General features: G+C 42.4%; 3 protein-coding genes across 3 annotated transcripts; 2 read left to right on the plus strand and 1 right to left on the minus strand.

Annotated features, from left to right (window-relative positions):
* Nucleotides 1-839: 839 nt before the first annotated feature.
* Nucleotides 840-5161, plus strand: LOC109889250 (pre-mRNA-splicing factor CWC25 homolog). Its single transcript, XM_020480555.2, has 9 exons — nucleotides 840-1089; nucleotides 1529-1701; nucleotides 1921-2157; nucleotides 2279-2348; nucleotides 2462-2610; nucleotides 3674-3755; nucleotides 3888-4156; nucleotides 4289-4462; nucleotides 4552-5161. Exons 1-9 carry the CDS (start codon nucleotides 1072-1074, stop codon nucleotides 4664-4666), a joined length of 1287 nt encoding a protein of 428 aa, XP_020336144.1. The 5' UTR covers nucleotides 840-1071; the 3' UTR covers nucleotides 4667-5161.
* A 427-nt stretch (nucleotides 5162-5588) lies between these two features.
* Nucleotides 5589-7505, plus strand: LOC109889244 (proteasome subunit beta type-3-like). Its single transcript, XM_020480544.2, has 6 exons — nucleotides 5589-5732; nucleotides 6283-6467; nucleotides 6589-6696; nucleotides 6799-6976; nucleotides 7072-7166; nucleotides 7337-7505. The coding sequence occupies exons 1-6, from the start codon at nucleotides 5730-5732 to the stop codon at nucleotides 7383-7385; spliced, it is 618 nt and encodes a 205-aa protein (XP_020336133.1). The 5' UTR covers nucleotides 5589-5729; the 3' UTR covers nucleotides 7386-7505.
* Nucleotides 7506-7819: 314 nt separating this feature from the next.
* On the minus strand, nucleotides 7820-18683 carry LOC109889241 (phosphatidylinositol 5-phosphate 4-kinase type-2 beta). Its single transcript, XM_020480532.2, has 10 exons — nucleotides 18007-18683; nucleotides 15405-15502; nucleotides 14097-14193; nucleotides 12771-12923; nucleotides 12311-12457; nucleotides 11477-11515; nucleotides 10680-10793; nucleotides 10175-10433; nucleotides 9030-9133; nucleotides 7820-8862 (listed from the first exon to the last, which is right to left on the minus strand). Exons 1-10 carry the CDS (start codon nucleotides 18148-18150, stop codon nucleotides 8782-8784), a joined length of 1236 nt encoding a protein of 411 aa, XP_020336121.1. The 5' UTR covers nucleotides 18151-18683; the 3' UTR covers nucleotides 7820-8781.
* Nucleotides 18684-18923: the final 240 nt, after the last annotated feature.

Here is an 18923-nt window from a genome sequence, read left to right on the forward strand (position 1 = left end):
AGAATTGTCAATGCGGTTTGAAGTGGACAATGGTACTCCTCAGGGAAGTGTGGTTAGTCCGATGTTGTTCACCCTGATCATAGATGACAGATTTAAGGAGGTGGGACAGGGAGACTAAAGACGGAAGGAAGGAACGAAGACGGGCAGGTCGGATAGGGGAGACTTGTTGCTGTTAATGAAACTCGAAAGGATGGGAGTGGTGGCAAGCTTTTGTTTGGTTCCTGCCCACGTGAGTGTGGAGGGTAATGAGAAGGCCGATGTGGTGACTAAGAGTGCTGTGAGGAGAGGGGGGTAGATATTCAGGTCCCACTGGGTCGCAGGGAAGTTAAGTCCTTGATCTGGGCAAAAGGGCTCAATTTTTGACAAAGGGAGTGGGATGCTAGTAGTAAGGGGAGGCCATTATATTGCGTGCATCGGTCAGTAAAGGAAGAGGTGGGGAGTATGGGATGTAGGACAGAGGAAGTTGTGTGCAGTAGACTACGATTTGGGCACACAGGTTTGAATGCCATGTTGTGGATAATAGGAAGACGTGAAACAGGTCTGCATGATGAATGTTTAGTGGAGGAAACGGTGGAGCCTGTGTTGATATTTTGTGAATTGAATGACAGGGAGAGATTGTCTGAGAGGCTGGACAGGGTTGGGGTTTGGGTGGTGTAGTGGGGGAGGGAAGGGGAGGGAAGTGGTGTCTACTGCTCTATTTCACTTTCTTAGAGGAACAGGACTAATGAAGGGAATTTAATATAGTTACACCGTGACTAGCCTCACACTCCAGTACAGTAGGTGGCGGTGTATGCACCTTCAAAGTTTGATGCTATCCGCCAACCCAATCCCCAAGAAGAAGAAGAAGAAGAAGAAGAAGCCAAAGATGAAGAAGAAGAACGCACTCTTAAACAACCAGACAAATATTCAGAAAGTCCGGAAGTACAAAGAAAACACAACACGCTAACCTAGCATGCAAATGCCGATGTTATTTGGATAATAACATAGATTTGTTTTGTCAGATACAATAACCACATAGGTAGAGACACGTTTATTCATATCTTATTACTCAATTGGACGATCTAAGTCAAGATGGGAGGAGGTGACCTCGTAAGTATGATCAAATATTAGATTTAAAAGCTAACTAACTTAGCTAGCTACGCATGCTTGTTTTGTTTGTGTCTAGCAAGCTAACTAATCACAAAACCACCTAAATGTTCGACACAATTCAATTACTGCCAACTTCTGAACTAGCGTTTAGTGAAGAGAAACGCTATCACTGCCACGACAACGATGGCTAGTTGGCGTAGATAGTTAACTAAGTTGACCCCTTAACTAATTACATTTTGAAGGTGTGTTTATTTAATATTTTCCCAGTTATGTTGTTACACAACTACCTAGCTAGTTAACGTCACTCAGAAGTAGTAATTCCTTGCCTTCCCTGAGGAACAATTGGAATTCAGAAATGATGGTTGTATTGATCAATTGTAGCTGTCTTTCCCTGTTCTGTTTAATTATATCGAATATCACTTTCTCTTATCTCTGTCAGAACTTGAAGAAGAGCTGGCATCCCCAGACTATGAAAAACATAGAGCGGGTATGGAAGGCTGAACAGAAGCACGAGGCTGAGGCGAAGAAGATCGAGGAGCTTCAGAAGGAGCTGAGAGAGGAACGAGCTCGAGAAGATATTACCAGATTCGCTCAGCAGACTGGGGCTCTAAAGTAATGCCCCCCTCACTGACCCTTGTGATGAGGAGGAAGTAATAGGTCTCACCTTGATAGAGAAACCACTGTCATGTCTAGGTTTAAAAGTCTAATGAGTTAGCTTTATTTGATATTATCCTATTTTCAAGTGTGCCCTCACCACAGACAAATGGATAGAGATACTCCCCCTGGATGTTGTCGCTAACACTCAACTGCTTTTTTGTTGTTTTACTCCAGGAAAAAAGATGACCGGTTGGACTGGATGTACCAGGGGCCAGGTGGTCAGGTGTCCCGTGATGAGTACCTGCTGGGCCGCCCCATCGACAAGCAGATCACCCAGCAGTTTGAGGAGCCAGAGAGCGGTCCATCCGAACAAACCGGCCTGCTGCCTGGCTCAATCTTCAACCCCTCCACCCCTGCATCCAACCTCGACATGGCCGCCAAGATCAGAGAGGACCCGCTGTTTGATATCAAGTCAGTCACTCTTGTCTCTTTCTTTACCATTTAGTGTGTCCAGCTAGCAACTGTTATACCATACACTGATGTTCTGCTGTTAGCCAAGAGCTGATGATAATGACACGTCTTATTTTTCAAGGAAACGGGAGGAGGAGAAGAAGAGGGAGGTCTTGACAAACCCAGTGAAAATGAAGAAGATCAAAGAAATGGTAAGTTGGATGGCTCCATTCAAACTGGGATGAAATCAGTTTCAGCCTGTTGTTGTTTCAGATTAACTGGGTTCTAAAGCAGCAACAGTTTTTCACTTTTTATTTTCTTTCAGCTGCGTCAGAATCTTGAAAAGAAAGACAAGAAAAAGAAGAGGAAGAAGGACAAGAAGGAGAAAAGGGAGGAGAAAGAGAGGAGAAAGGAGAAGAAGCATAAGAGAAGGAGCTTGAGCTCAAGCTCTGTGGACGAAGACAAAATACACAGGTGCCCCTGAAACCTAACTTCAATAGAGGTTTCTCAGGATCTGTAAACAGATGCCAATATGACCAGATATTTAGTTGAACTGTTTTGATCTTGTAAGCATTTTGTGATAGTTTACAAAATATAGCTTGCCGCTTCTATTGTTGACAGGAACTTCTGGATGGGGTAGATTGTTTGTTTATTTTTTAAATTTTAAATTTTTAAATTTAACCCAGTTAAGAACAAATTCTTATTTACAATGATGGCCTAGGAACAGTGGGTTAACTGCCTTGTTCAGGGGCAGAACAACAAATGTTTACCATGTCAGCTTGGGGATTCGATCTAGCAACCTTTCGGTTACTGGCCCAACGATCTTAACCACTAGGCTACCTGCCGCCCCAATCCTATTCAGTCCTTAGACCCCAGCAAAATTCTGCATGTCTAGCTCTTATATTTAGCCTCTCAGTGAAGTGTTTTACTCATTTCTTTTCAGGACAACCAGGGCCACAAGTAGAACACAAAACAATTTGACTTAAGTAGTTGCGTTAATTGACACATGTCCATAAAGAAAAAAGGTCTGCCAAAGCAAAAACCTGATAAAAATGAATTTATATGAATGCTGTAATTACAGAAATTGTTTGTTCACTGGGAAATGGATATCCAACTAGTCAGTGACAACTGAGCTTATTTCAGTATCATGGACACTATGTCTTGGGATGTCCTATGATATTCTATGTAGAAGAACCTCTTACCTTCTAATGACTCCTTTGTAGCTTGTGAGCATCATAGAGCAAAACATGTTACGTGTGTGTGTTCTTGAGCTTTTCATAGATGGGTAGCTGAAACTATTCGGACTCTACAGACATTCGCCCTTGTCTCTCAAACACAGCTCTATCTCAGCCGCCGTTAATAATCACACAGACTAATGGTTAGTACCGACGGATTCAGAATAAGTAGATTAATCCAATGGCACAACCCATAAGTATGTAGCTCAAACACACAATGTTTAAAAGTGGTTAGAAGTCCAAAACATTCCAGCGTTGTGGTGGGACTCATTGGGTTAACTGAGTGATGGATCTTTACCTAGGCACCATTCTAAAGAGGAATCCAAAGAAACAACCCACTCACATTCCCACCATCGCAGTGTCCCCGCTGGCTATGGACTACAGGTCAGTACGGCTCAATCTCGATCTTTATATATTGACAGTGAACGTTGTTAGATCTTAGTCCAATCAATTCAAAGTGACTTAAATCCTCCTGAGAGAGATGTGTACCGCTCATCGCCTAATTTCTTTCCTCAGTTTCCAGCTGGGAGGCATCATCAGTCCTCAAAGCCCACCAACCACTTAAGGCACCGTTCTCAGGAGAGGAGCCGCTCTCGATCGCCTCAAAGGACAGACTGGAACGGCCATCATTCCTCCATCAGGACAGACAACCACTCCTCTCACAAATCAGAGAACCACTCATCCCACAGGACAGACCAGTTTAAAGTTCCACAGTTCCAGCGCCCCAAAGCCCCCCCCAGTCCACAGAAAGATCGCTACCAAAGGCGTCAGAGCAGTACTACCAAGTAAGAGTCCACAGCACCTGTTTATACAAGTATCACACCTGGGTTCAATCATCAGTGAACTAATGGTAATCCCACCACCCCATCCTAAAGTGTTTTCTTATCCCTATATTTATCTGCCTGATATTCTCTTAGATGTCTCTCGGCTGAAGAGCTGGAGAAGAAGAGGAGGGAGATGATGGACTTTGCCAAACAGAGAGACGAAGAGCGTGAAAGCAACATTAGAAGTTACAAACGACAGGATGAACAGGAGAAGGAGCGGGAGAAAGAGAAAGGCGGCAAGCATGACCGCAATGCTGGCTTTATCCAGTAAGTATCTCACTGACTGACACGCACGTATTGCATGCTTCCTCTGGCTGTTGTCTGGTCCTCTAAAACTGTTGCGTCCTTCCCTGCAGTAACATGAAGCTGGAGAGTGCCTCCACCTCTTCCTTGGAGGATCGAGTCAAGAGAAACATCCACTCCATACAGAGGACCCCCGCATCCCTGGAGAAGAATTTCATGAGGAGATGAGAACTAGAAGAAGCAGGAATGGGTTGATTGAGGAGAGAGTAAAAATATGCACCAGCTACCACACTGAAATATGTGCATCGGTTTGCCAGGACTGCCAACTAATTTATAATTTAATAAACAAAACAGACACTGCAGAGGCACCATGCATTTGTACTCGGGCCCTGTGAAACTGCCCCTTAGCCATTGCCCTGACTAAAGCAATGCAAAGGATCTGACTTCCTCTGTAATGGAAAAACTCACCTGTACCATTCACCAGCAACAGCAAGCCATACTCACCTTTTATAGAATGAGCAATGTTGGATTTATTTTAAGTGGAAATTGTATATTGTGTTCTCTGTAATGTTTAGGATTATTCAAACTTTTATCAGACACAACCCTTTTGTAAATGATGCTTCTTGGAAATCTTTAGTGTATTGCTGTAACGGAGAATAATTTTGGATCTTAATAAAAAATTGTTCCTAGAGCTTCTATTGAGTTGGGGGCTAACAAACTAAATACTCTGAGTTTACATGTATGTGATGCTGATTACTGCTTTGATACACCTTCAGAAAACTATAATAATTGAAAACGTCCTATGAAGACGAAATTCTTAGGCACACTGCCACCAGCATCATCATAAAGTAGACATACATTGTTCAATGACTATCATGAAAGCCTTTTGTTTTATAGGATAATAATGCTGGATTTAAGAGGTGCCCATCGCCAGTGGTTCGGTGTTTTAGTCACAGGCTCATAGTTTACTGTAAAAACATTTTTTTCAACGTTTGGTCCCATAACTTGTCTTCATTTTCATTATTGTTTCACTTTAGCACGCTTCAAACAAACTAGGAACGTTTGCACAGTCCCCTAACAACCGTCAACGATAACACCAATGGCCACCCAGAACTTTTTACAGACCCAATCATCGTGTAGTACCGAATGACGTTTCAAACAGCAAGGGTGGCTGATTTCCGACTGTTCCAAATCGTGTAGTCACTGTGGGATTGTTATCCGCAGTCATTAAAAATAGTGAACATTTACAAGATATTTCAACGGCTAAGGAAGATACCTCAACGTATTCACAATGGTAAGACGATGTCAAATAATGTATGCATGTAGCTTGTGGTCCGTAGATTGGTTTGTAAAACTAGCTTAGCTAACGTTAGCAACCGGCTGCCTAATCAGTATGGTAGCTAGCATTTAGCTTGCTAACGTTAGCTGGCTAGTTACCATTGCAGGGGACTTTTGGCATGGCTAACTAACTTGTTCAACGAAAATGTAACTAGTGTTAGTCATTTTCCAAACATAACTACTATATTAACTCGCTACCTAGTTAGCTATAAACTGGATTCTTGTCACTAACGCAAGTCTATGAATGAGCTGACTAGCTAATGTTATCACTAGTTATCTGAAGAGGGATGCAACTTGAGTCTGATGAAGGTTTAGAATCTTGCCGTTAATAGTTATGCCAATGTTTCTACTAATTCACCTATGTTTGAAGTATTGAGGGTCACCCGTCAAAGTTAGTAACTCAATAGTTAGTGATGGAAACAATGTTTGGGTTTTGAAATTGTCCCAGTCACGATTGCTACTCATAACTTCTCTCCCTCGTTTCCTTCCTTGTGTTTCATCTCCAGTCTATTATGTCCTATAATGGTGGTGCCGTCATGGCGATGAAGGGTAAGCAATGTGTAGCCATTGCAGCAGATCGAAGATTCGGTGTACAGGCTCAGATGGTGACCACAGACTTCCAGAAGATTTTTCCCATGGGAGACAGACTCTACATTGGCCTGGCTGGCCTGGCTACTGACGTACAGACAGTGTAAGTGTGCACTGGTCCATCAGTGCATGTCTTCTCTCCCAAGTTCCAGAGTATTTGGATGGTCAGTGCAACAGATTGACCTTGCAGGTGATATTATTTATCCACTTTGTTTTTCTAACAGTTCCCAGAGGCTCAAGTTCAGATTGAACCTCTATGAGCTGAAGGAGGGGCGTCAGATCAAACCCAAGACATTCATGAGCATGGTCTCCAACCTGCTGTATGAGAGGAGGTGAGTTTAATGATGTGAAGAAGCACAGTATTTCATATACAAGTCTACACTTCCGCCTTGGTGGCAAGTCTGTGACTGATCAAACTGTATCCCTCGTCTTAGATTTGGACCATACTACATTGAGCCTGTGATCGCTGGGCTGGACCCCAAGACCTTTGAGCCATTTATCTGCTCGCTGGACCTGATTGGCTGCCCCATGGTGACAGAGGACTTTGTTGTGAGCGGCACTTGCTCAGAGCAGATGTACGGCATGTGTGAATCTCTCTGGGAGCCAGACATGGTAGGTTATGTACTGTATTGTAAGATAATACATTGACTGTGATAGTTGATTATATCTCTATCTTTATTTACAATGGTTATTTTTGACACCTGCAGGAACCAGAGGACTTGTTTGAGACCATCTCCCAAGCCATGCTGAATGCAGTGGACAGGGATGCCGTTTCAGGCATGGGTGTCATTGTGCAAGTCATGTAAGTACAGTCATACTTTTCCTCTTCAACTGCCTACATTTTTTATTAAATACCTGCTAAATGTGTAATTAATCAGAGGATTCATACAAATTACATTTAGATGGTGATATTAATAATGCTCTGGTCAGTATTGTTGTAGTGACAGTACCTTGATTAACTTATTTTGACAGTGAGAAGGACAAGATCACCACACGTACCCTGAAAGCCAGAATGGATTAAAGCTCCTCTCCCTCATCTCTACCAACTCCTACTATTTTGTATGAAAATGATCAACACTGCGTGTACTGTTTTTCTTAAGATACTGTTCAATAAAATGAATGACTATTAGTGTTACAATGACTCTGGTGTGCCTGGTATGTTTGTGAGCAAGTAATGAAAGATGAGGGCTTAACTTTGTTAAATGCCAGATTTATCAGATAATTGTGTGGATTATCCGTGCTGTGGTGACTTAATAAAACGGAAAGATAGCCAGGAGCCTAATTCAGTAACCTTGTGAGAATAACAGTCTCCAGGGACTAATTTGAATTAATTGAGTGGCTAAACAGCTATTGACACTTGTCTCTCGACACGTCATTATAATAACCTAATTTAAAACCATCGCTACAAAACAAAAGAATGATCTTTGTTAGTCAAAGGTGAGAAAATGAATTAAATTCAGGAACAAAAACAAAAACTCCCTTTTAATATGTAATGAATCCTTTTCAAGTTACTTTTCTGATCTAATGTCTGTTACAAAACAATACTGTATACAAACACAAATGCTACATTAATGTAAACGAGATATAAAAATGATTCATATGGTAATAAAACAAGTATTTGCTTTAGTATTCCCCTTTATGTGGATTTTCCTTTACCAACCAAGTTCATGGTAAAAATGTCAAGTTTTCAGAACAATATGGCAACGTAACATTCAGACACCTTTTTCCTTTTTTTTGTCATAATGCTCAGATGCTAAATTCAGTGGTTTGACGTTTCAACTAACTGTCAGAGTCATGTACATTTCAGCCATGCATTTTGATATTGCATTTATTTACGTAAAACCCTTAATAATCTCCTGCATTTCCAATTTTGATACTGTCGGCTGCAGATCTCCTGACAAGTCAAGGAGGCAGAGTTCGGTCAAAAGATTCATGCGATCTGACCTCTTCTGTGTCTGTGAGAGGTTTGTGTGTGTCTGAAAATAATAACAAACGGAAACGAACAGACGGTACTAAGCTGACACTCTTTCAAGGCATTAGTGAGACAGTTCCCGTGCTGGCGTGAGGACTAGTATAAGGTGGTGGGGAAGGCAGAAAGGGGGAGGGTCTCAAATATCCTATTGAACTCTGTTTCACAAGCCTTCCTTGTCGAGCGGTCAGATTGAGGTGGTAGGCTGGGCAGGGGGACATGGGGGTGGAGAAGAGACGCGTTGCTTTTTTTTTTAAAGAAAAAGTCCGGCGCCCCCTCTCTGTGGGTCAATGTAACAGGCTCTTCGTCTGTGCATCCTTTCAGTCTGTCATCCCCAGAGTGGGAGGGTAGGGGTGGGGCTAAATCAGGTGGGAGGGGCAGGAGGAGCGAGAGAGGGGTGGGTGTGGCTGATGACAGGATGTGATTGGCTGGGGTAGGAGAGATGATTCTATGACAGGATGTTGGACATGAACTCAAAGAATCTTTTGGAGTACTGCTCTGGGTTTACCGTGGAGATCTCTGCCCCAGCCTGAAGGAGGGAAAACAGAGTTCAGTGTAAACACATGCACATTAGGAACATACAACTACAATTTATATTTAATAACACATATTCTCCTTGAAACTACTATATGATCTAGCATCTTTGCAGCCTAATCACTTGGCTTCATGTTTGGTCAAAGGTAGTCCATTACTCACCCCATGTTTCACAGTTTTGGCCGCATGTGCCGCTTTTTTCTTAGCATCGTAGTGTGTGAGGATGTCGATGATAGCCATGAAGTACACTTCTTTCTTCACAGCACCTACCACAAGGAGCAAGACAGTGCATGAGAGTATAAATAGCAAGTATTACTTTCACTGGGCAGTACCATGATGTCTGTTCTAAAATTAGTTTAATGTTCAATGTTAATTAAAGATGCACTATACAGAAATTGCTCCAGCATTTCCTGGTTGCTTACCCATCTACACACAATACCCCATAATGACAAAGTGAAAACATGTTTTTTTCTAAGTATTGAAAATGAAATATCTAATTTACATAAGTATTCACACCACTGAGTCAATACTTTGTAGAAGCATCGTTTGGCAGTGATTACAGCTGTGAGTCTTTAAGGGTATGTTTCTAAAGAGCTTTTCACACCTGGATTGTGCAACATTTTCTAAAATTCTTAAAGCTCTGTCAAATTGGTTGTTAATCACTGGAAGACAACCATTTCCAGGTCCTTTTTTGCAGTATTATTTAAGTGACTTATTGCAAACAGGATTCATGTTTTGGAATATGTTTTATTCTGTACAGGCTTCCTTTTCACTCTGTCAATTAGATTAGTATTGTGGAGTAACTTCAATGTTGTTAATCCATCCTCAGTTTTCTCCTATCACAGTTATTAAACTCTGTAACTGTTTTAAAGCCACCATTGGCCTCATGGTGAAATCCCTGAGTGGTTTCCTTCCTCTCCAGTTCGGAAGGAAACCTGTATATTTGTAGTGACTGGGTGTATTGACACACCATACAAAGTGTAATTCATAACTTTACCATTCCTCAAAGGGACATTCAATGTCTGTATTTTTTGTATACCTATCAATAGGTGCCCTTCTTTGAGAGGCATTTCAGATTTCAATTTTTTATTAATATGTAAACACTTCAACATTATGTGGCATTTGTGTGCAGGCCAGTGACAAAATCAAAAATGTAATCAATTTTAAATTCAGGCTGTAACAACAAAATGTGGAAAAAGTCCAGGTGTGAATACTTTCTGAAGGCACTGTAGATAGACAGTAGCACAAATATAGCACAATTGCATAGAAAAATCACTTGACAAAACTCAAGAAAGACAGTCTCTTACTGTCGTTGCTCTTGATTGCGTAGACGTCCACGGAGGGGTCGAATTCGCCAGGGCCAAAGAACCCGCCAAAGTTGAGGGGGTTCCCAGGGCTGTCTGGAGGGGTGCCGAAGGAGCCGGTGAGTGCTCCTCCCATCCCATCGTTCTCGTACTCCTCCTCCTCTCCTCCTGCCTCCACCTCCATCTCCTCCTGCTCTGCCCGGTCTACATCATGGATCCCCACCAGTAGACTGTAGTCCATGATCTTTAGAGTGGCCAGGAACTATGTACACAAACAGGAGAAAGATGTCAGATATTGTAACAAATGTTCTTTTGGGAAATTTGGAGGACATTAAACTCACTATTCTTTTTCTATTTGTCAACCTAAAGTCATGTCTTTGTTCACAGGTGAAACTGGTTGAAAGGACTAGAAACCAAACAATGTGCAGAAGTCCATTTACGGACATTTTCACAATGACTGTAATGATAATAAAAACATCAAATCGAGCAGCCGTGAGATGTCTCCTACCTCTACGTCGCGCTTTAGTTTCTCCAAGAAGTACTTCTTGTTGTCATCTCCTATCTGCAGCTTCTGGCCCTCGTTCAGAAAGTCGTTGTCCTTAAAGGTGGGGAGTTCCTTGGCCTGAGCAGAGTGATAGAAATTAGAATCAAAATATTCTGAGATTGGCACAAATGACAGAGGTCTTGATTTCCACTCATTATCCTTGGATTGACTTTTTAGGAAGAACAACCATTTCAGGTATTTCCTCTCTGTGTAATGGTTTAAGACGTTGGGTTTCTCGAGTGCGAGGTCCGCAGTACGACCAGTGACATTGGCTTCACCAGGTTCTGTCCGTTCCTCACTCGGTGTGAACCAGCAACCTTCTGTTCCCAACAACAACTCAGCACTCACAAAGCAGTATTTACGCACCGCTCTACAAAAGACGTAACCAGGAAGGGAAATAACTACTTCTAGGTTTCAGAGCGGGTAATGTAACTCACATGGTGGATACTACTAGAGCACACACAGCTAACTATTCCACATGGACTACACTCACCCCCTTTTGACTTCCCCCTCTGCGCAGCATAGACAGCAGTCGGACATGGCTCAACTGTGGATATGTTATTTAATTTGTGCTTCATTATCATTAGATGGAAAAAACAGTATTTCCGTACTTTTCTAAAAAGTATTTTGATCTGTAAATGAGTTTTGTTTTTAGCTGGTTAGTTTGATGCTTTTTTCTTAGCACGATCCAGTTATTTTTGGGGTGCTGTCATTGTACCCCAACACTCCTCTCATCATCGTATATATGTAAAAGAACACACCTTCTCTTTGTCACTGGCTTCCCTTGAGACTGTGGAACCCTGAATGAGAAGGAAAAAAAGATAATTCACAGAGATGTAACGGAATGCAGAGTTAGAGACAGACATTCGTTGCATCTTTGTTCCCCCTTTGTTTCTCCTGGACTTGACAGTATGGTTATAACATTGTCATATTTCAGAAAGCAGAACTGTTTCCCCCTGAGAATGCCTGGCAGCGACAGAGTTGTTTGTGGTACGGGAAACGGTGTTCTGAGAGCCAATAGGCATGTACGCCGTCACACCTCTGTTCTCAGTGTTGTTGCCCGTGCACAAAGAGACCGATTTGCTGAGCTTTTCCACAAGAGCAGCATTCTTAACCATTTCCCCTTCTAGATGCTCCAGGGTGGTGCAGCGGTCTAAGGCACTGCATCTCGTCACTACAGTCTCTGGTTCGATTCCAGGCGGTATCACATCCGGCCGTGATTGGGAGTCCCATAGGGGGAGCACAATCGGCCCAGCGTTGTCCGGGTTTGACCGGGGGTAGGCCATCATTGTAAATAAGAATTTGTTTTCACCGACTTGCCTAGTTAAATAAAGGTTCAATAAAAATTTAATAAAAAAAGAATACATCACAACCATTGGAGCAGAAAATAGTCTGGAGGCTCAAGTTCTACTGGGAACCGGAATACTCTGCAAGCACCCTATGCATTGAGCTTGTTACAAATGCCCTTAGCCCAATGAGCACTAACAGTGATACAACTGTAAGTGTGCTCCTAGTGCCCTACTGAAGTTAGTGTACTACCAGTAAGTGTTCTCCCAGTTGGTTCCCTCCAAGCTAGTGTGCACATCGACACCTACCTTCAGGTCGTACTTGCGGTGCACGGTGAGACGGTGGCTGAATACATTACGGGTCACCACCATGTACGTCTCAACCCCGTCCACTGTTAGCCGATACATGCCCAGGAACTGAGGAAGCAGAGTGCTGCCATGACACTCCACTATGAACTGGAGACACCCAATAGAGGAAAGGAGAGAGAGAGAGAGAGAGAGGGGAAAGAGGAACAGGAATGAGTAATGTAAAGGAAACAGGGAGAGAGCTCCAGTAATGAAGTCGGCATAAATTGTTAGCTATTTCAAAAGGATAGTCCCAACAAATGGAACAATTCACCGATATTTCTTCAGCACCACATTGAAAGGTCCTCAATATTTTAAGCCAACATGCTCCCTTCAACATGTATTAAGAGGGTGTATGTTTGTACAGAAAATATATTTAAAAAATTCAAACATGTTATATTTGTGTATGCGGTAACTTTCCCACCTGGTGGTACTTCTTGAGGATGTTATGCATCTCGGCGATGTCTTCGCTGGACACCGTCTTGATGACGAAGCGGTGGTCGTAGCTGGACAGGAAGCGGTTGCCAAAGCGCCCCTGGGAGTCGCTGTTCAGCGGGGCGCTCCTCGTCAGAGAGTTCTGATGATGATCCACCACAGGAGGGAGCCCGGGGGAGAGAGACATACAGAGCAGAAAATTGAGGCTTTGACATGAATGAAAAGCCCTCTGTAAAGAATGTTTCATAATTATTTCACGAGTTAGTAATGGATCAATGGATTTCATTTACATAGAGCTATTCCAAGCTAAACAAAAAACACTTCACATAGCGATCCAGTCAGCAAGGCTACCAAGTTAGTTGAACTTAATGTAATAAACTATGCTTGGTATCACTAAACACTAAAAACACCCACTGTTTACATGTGATAACTCAGTAAAAAGGGGGCAGTCTTTTAGTTCTATATCAACAAATGCTGATAAAGCCTTACTACATTGGGCTGAGGGATGAAATGCCGATAAAGCCTGACTACATTGGGCTGAGGGATGAAATGCCGATAAAGCCTTACTACATTGGGCTGAGGGATGAAATGCCGATAAAGCCTTACTACATTGGACTGAGGGATGAAATGCCGATAAAGCCTTACTACACTGGGCTGAGGGATGAAATGCCGATAAAGCCTTACTACATTGGGCTGAGGGATGAAATGCCGATAAAGCCTTACTACATTGGGCTGAGGGATGAAATGCCGATAAAGCCTTACTACATTGGGCTGAGGGATGAAATGCCGATAAAGCCTTACTACATTGGGCTGAGGGATGAAATGCCGATATAGCCTGACTACATTGGGCTGAGGGATGAAATGCCGATAAAGCCTTACTACATTGGGCTGAGGGATGAAATGCCGATAAAGCGTGACTACATTGGGCTGAGGGATGAAATGCTGATATAGCCTGACTACATTGGGCTGAAATGCCGATAAAGCCTGACTACATTGGGCTGAGGGATGAAATGCTGATAAAGCCTGACTACATTGGGCTGAGGGATGAAATGCTGATAAAGCCTTACTACATTGGGCTGAGGGAAGAATTAACATCTGCTATGAGTCAAACTGGGCAGGGAACAACAGGGAGTTCCCTCTGGTACTCTGATCTGCACTCTCCTTAAACATTACTGAGCCGTGCCAAGCAAACGTCTATCCTCATTCGGTCTTTCAGGTCACTACTGTTAACCCATCCTCAAATGGTCTTTCTCTTCAGTTAACCCATCCTACATTCTTCCCCTTAGACATCTCCACACAGGAGACCATATTTTACCTGGTAATCCTGGTCATCGATGCAGAACCTCTCCCTCAGGTTGCGGAACACCATAGGGCAGTACTCTTTGAATTTAAAGCGGCTGGGCAGGTTCTCTCTGAGAGATACAAAAGTATCGAAGAGTGTTAATATAGAAGAGTGTGTTAGCCCATTAGCATTCAGAGTGTTGATGTCATCTGAGGAATCATTGGACTAGATAACGGAAATACTAGAGGTGCTTCACTATGAGGATGATTTGCATTGCGAAGATGCTCAGTTAAGTTTTGAATTAATGTTCTGGCGACAACAACATCGGTGTAGTGTGGCGTAGTGGAGATCGCCAGAGGCATAATCTTGATTTTACTTACGCAGGAAAATCAAAGTAAGGAATGTGATATATCAGAAGATGTGTAATATAATTATTACCAACCTAAAATAGTCATATAATCATACAGATCATACGGCTTTTAAACACATTTTCGGTAAAAATAGCTTCTAAAATATATGTAAACAGACCATTATTTTTAACAGACCAATTTGTGTTGTTTTCTTGGAGTGCTATTACATGACACAATATAAGTACTTGTTGCATTACAACTTGTCTAAGTCCTATCATCAACTGATTTCAACCAGTTTATGGCTGTGGATTGATTGCATCATTTGAATGAAATGTTGGCATATTGGCAGTTCGTTTGAAAAATGTATGGAATCATTCCTCTAAAACTGTCTGGCTAGCTAAATTCTTCAAATGCTTTACTTTACACAATATCTCATCACAGCACTGGCAAATCATGGTTGACCAACTCCCTGACCCAAATGGCTGACTGTTATCCCATCATATGAAGGTTCATGTCCATTCTAGTATTCTAATTCTATAGTTAGTCCACTAGCAGAGTGTTGATGTCATCGGAGGAACCCACTGGACTAGATAATGGAAATGTGAGAAGCTCTTGACCAGCATACTAGAGGTGCTTCACTACGAGGATGATTTGCATTGCAAAGCTGCTCAGTTAAGTGTTGAATTTATGTTTTGACTACAACTCCAGTGTAGTGGGGATCGCTAGACCCATGGTGAGTTATATTACAGGTGATAGAGGAGCTTGATTTTGCTAGTGACTTAACCACGTCATAGACCATTGGGCCAACCAAGCCAAGACCTTTTCTCTCCTAATCAGTAGCATAACATAGTGTTAACAGACTTCAGGTCTGTACTGTATATTTCTAAACAATGCAGCTAAATTGGCCTCTTGTTTGAGTTTATATGGGCAGTAATATGGTGTGCAGTAATATGGTATGGCAGGTTGCAAAGTTAAAACTCAGGATACCTACTTGTTAAATAGGTGGTTGTCCACTTTGATCTTACTGTAGGCTTTAAAATCATCAGGCATCAGCATTACTGGTACAGGAACGTTACTTAACTCGTTGATCTGAAACAGAGGGGAGATAGAAAGAGCAGGAGATCAGAAGATCAGAATAGAATGGTAGAGCAGGGAAGAGGAGGTCAACACACTAATCCCCACACCAGACCAAACTGCAGTGAACCAGTGTCTATTTACTGACAATCATTCACTTTGGACCAAAGTGAACTGACAGCAGTGCTCTCTGGCTGAGTCCCCTTGTCACATTGTTGATCTTATCTACCGAGACAGATTCACTGTAAGGAACAGACTGATTCCCCGAGCGAGCCTTCTCCATAGATGTATAAACTCCAGACAGCAAGAGGAGTGACAGGGAGGGAACGTGAATAAACACTTCAAAGAAAAAAGGAGACAAGAACACATCCAGGAGATGCAGACATGGCTAAAATAGGGGAGACATTTGAAAAGTTATCTTGAGGTGGGAAAATAATAGCATATGGAACACAAACACATCGAATTGTATGGAATATGCAGGACATAGCCTAGTCGCCTCTCATAGAGCTACTGCTTCAAGGGATAGACTCTCATTCAACTGTCTGACATGCTATGAGGAATCACTGTCTAACATGCCCACAGGTTAGGCTCTGGTAGATAGTGTGTCCTTCAAAGGTATCATATTTATTTGTCATTAGAGGCATAGCTTAATGCCTTCAGCAGGCAGACAATCGATATCCTGACTATATGTTGGATTATGTCTAATCAACCTACACAAAAAGTTTGATGAAGGTGGTCCGTTGTCGCTCAGTTGGTAGAGCACAGCGCTTGTAAAGGCAGGGTAGTGGGTTCGATTCCTGGGACCACCCATCCGTAAAATGTATGCACGCATGACTCTAAGTCACCGAAGATATAAGTGTCTGCTAAATGGCAGATTTTATTTTAAGTATGACGAAGGCTCATATCAGATTTGAAGATGTAGGCTGTTCCCGGTGTTGGAAAGCCTGTAAGGCTGGCATTATCTACCATCAAGACTGAATCCGTTTTTGAAGGGAGTTTCAATTAAATCTGTATTTGGCTATATGCTCCGACTGACAAAGGTCTTCTCTGAGCAAAAGCTTAGCTTGGAACTGAATTCATTCAGATTTGTGACGAGCAGAACAATGTTACAACTGACTACCAAGGTGAAATATATTGTGGTTATGACTAAAGTTATGAGAGCCTTGAGGAGAAGGCTCTTTGACGTCTTTCTTGCAATCGCCTAAATTAGCCTGCCGCCTACACCTTGAATCTACACCCAGCATCCACCACACACTGAACTTGGTCCATGATGATTGTTGCAGAATGCGTCACAGGATGATTATTACAGCTTCACTAAATATGCAAATTGGTTCATTAAATGCCATTGTCTTCTCAAACTGTCCGTTTGACTATAGTCTATATTTATCCTTATCTTTCTTATATAAGGTATTGAAATATACAGAAAATAGCCTCACTAAAAACACAGCAAATAGAGGGGGAAATCAAGAATAATTACAGACAATAGTATCTGCAAGATGTAATGTACATGTTAATGTAGGCAACATATTGAAATGCATGCAAACATTGGAAGTGAAATTATGCATCAGCACTGTTATTCAAATGGTGAATGAAGCGAATCAAAAAACTGCAAGCCTGGGGCATCATATTCATGCCAGAGATATTGATCTGGAGGTGTCAGTCAAGCAGGGAAGGGGGTGTGTTCGCCTACTACTGCTGGCCTTGAAGCTCTCTGCAATCCATTTGGTGATCGCAGCATTCATTTGAGTGAGAAACTTGATGCATTTGGTTAAAAACAGTATCAATAAAATGTATTTAGGATGTGTTGAAGACACTGTCCATCCTTCTCCCACTCAAATTAGACTGTGAACCTATTATTTTTATGGTTGAGTGTTCGAATGTGTACTTCACACTAAACCACATTAAATCAGGAATATAGGCTAGAATATGCTAAATGTTAGATTTGCCGCATTCTCATTCATTGATGCCTGTAAAACAATAGGCAGGCAGGCTGCGGTTGAGGCTCAATGCAACCTGCTGCTCTCCAACAGTCACACCCCTCTCTGGCCTGCGCTAGACATAATGACTGCTTAGGTTGGAGCAGTGCTCACGACCTCCTCTCCTAACCAACTAACTAGCTCGCTTCAGAACGCCACACATCCCACAGAACAGAATACGTTATGCAGCTTGTGCCAAATAATGCCTGCAAATTGCGCGGGTAATGTGAAATGTTTATGTTGAACGTCGCAGCTATTTGCTGCACATTTTTAACGCGCACGCGACTGGCACACCAAATAGCTAGATTGTTGCTACATTTATATTCCTGACCAGGGAGGATGGTGAATGAAGGGTTAACAGCTTTCACCTGAGCATCAGACTAAGTACCTGGCTAACCACCCATACACTACAGACGATGGATGAGTTCTAAAATGGGCTTTTGTCAATCAAGCAGCTGGCTAACTATCGCGTTACCGTTAGCTAGTCAAAACACCACATAGACAAACAAGCTAGCTTGGGAACATGAACAAAAATACATTTACCGTATGGTTGACACCCCACATTAAAACGCTGAGAATAGGCTCACTTGCACGGAATAATTTCACTTTCTGTCCTATAAAATGTTTCTTTTTCGTCTTCGTTTTGCTAGCGCTCACCGGCGCAACGCTGGTACAGTTGGATGACATGTCTCCTGTTGGGAATAATTTAGGCAACGCAAGACAGCACTGTAATCAAACAGGCTAGCTGGGTCTTATCACCCCAGACAACGAAATTTGCAGTAAGAGCGTGATATCTATACATGCATTGTCGTATCCGCTATCCGATTTGCAGGGTCTTTGAATCAAATTAGATTCTGTAGTAAATTAACGGGATTGCATGTTGCGCGGTCACCACCCTTCCTCCAGAGCAGGCCGCACGGTTTCAGTCCGGAGCGGCACACAGACCAGTTTCTGGCATAGATTGTTAGCCGGCCATCTAGCTACAGGCAAGGTTGCCTTTAGCTAAGCCGCAGTCTTCTTTGATAAGTAATACACTATTGGTGGACGACTCCTCTCCTTTCTGGTGTCGTTTGCTACCAACAACGATTTGAGGTGATTTTATTTAGAGGTTAGTAATCCCATTATGATGCGCCTGAGATTGTTGTCACCAGTTTTGGGGTCTCCTCAAGATGGCGTCTAGACTGAACGTCGCAAAGCGAAGTGCGCCCCCAAGAGGCAGAGAGTAGAAGCGCGTACTGTAGTTGGTACCTTGAAAGTGCAGCGACATTTTGGTCAGTAAATCTCTGTATTTGTAAAAGCTGCTGATGGCAAAATGAATACTATAAATCATATATCAGGATTTATCAGAGTAAATGTCTCATTCTAATTGAATGGTGATGAAGCAGAAAAGGCATTCATTTCATGTGTAGGCCTATGGCTATGAAGCTTGCACTTTTTACAGTCAAATTGACCCGCAACAT

This window comes from Oncorhynchus kisutch, linkage group LG1 (assembly GCF_002021735.2).
Source record: "Oncorhynchus kisutch isolate 150728-3 linkage group LG1, Okis_V2, whole genome shotgun sequence".
NCBI classification, from domain to species: Eukaryota; Metazoa; Chordata; class Actinopteri; order Salmoniformes; family Salmonidae; genus Oncorhynchus; species Oncorhynchus kisutch.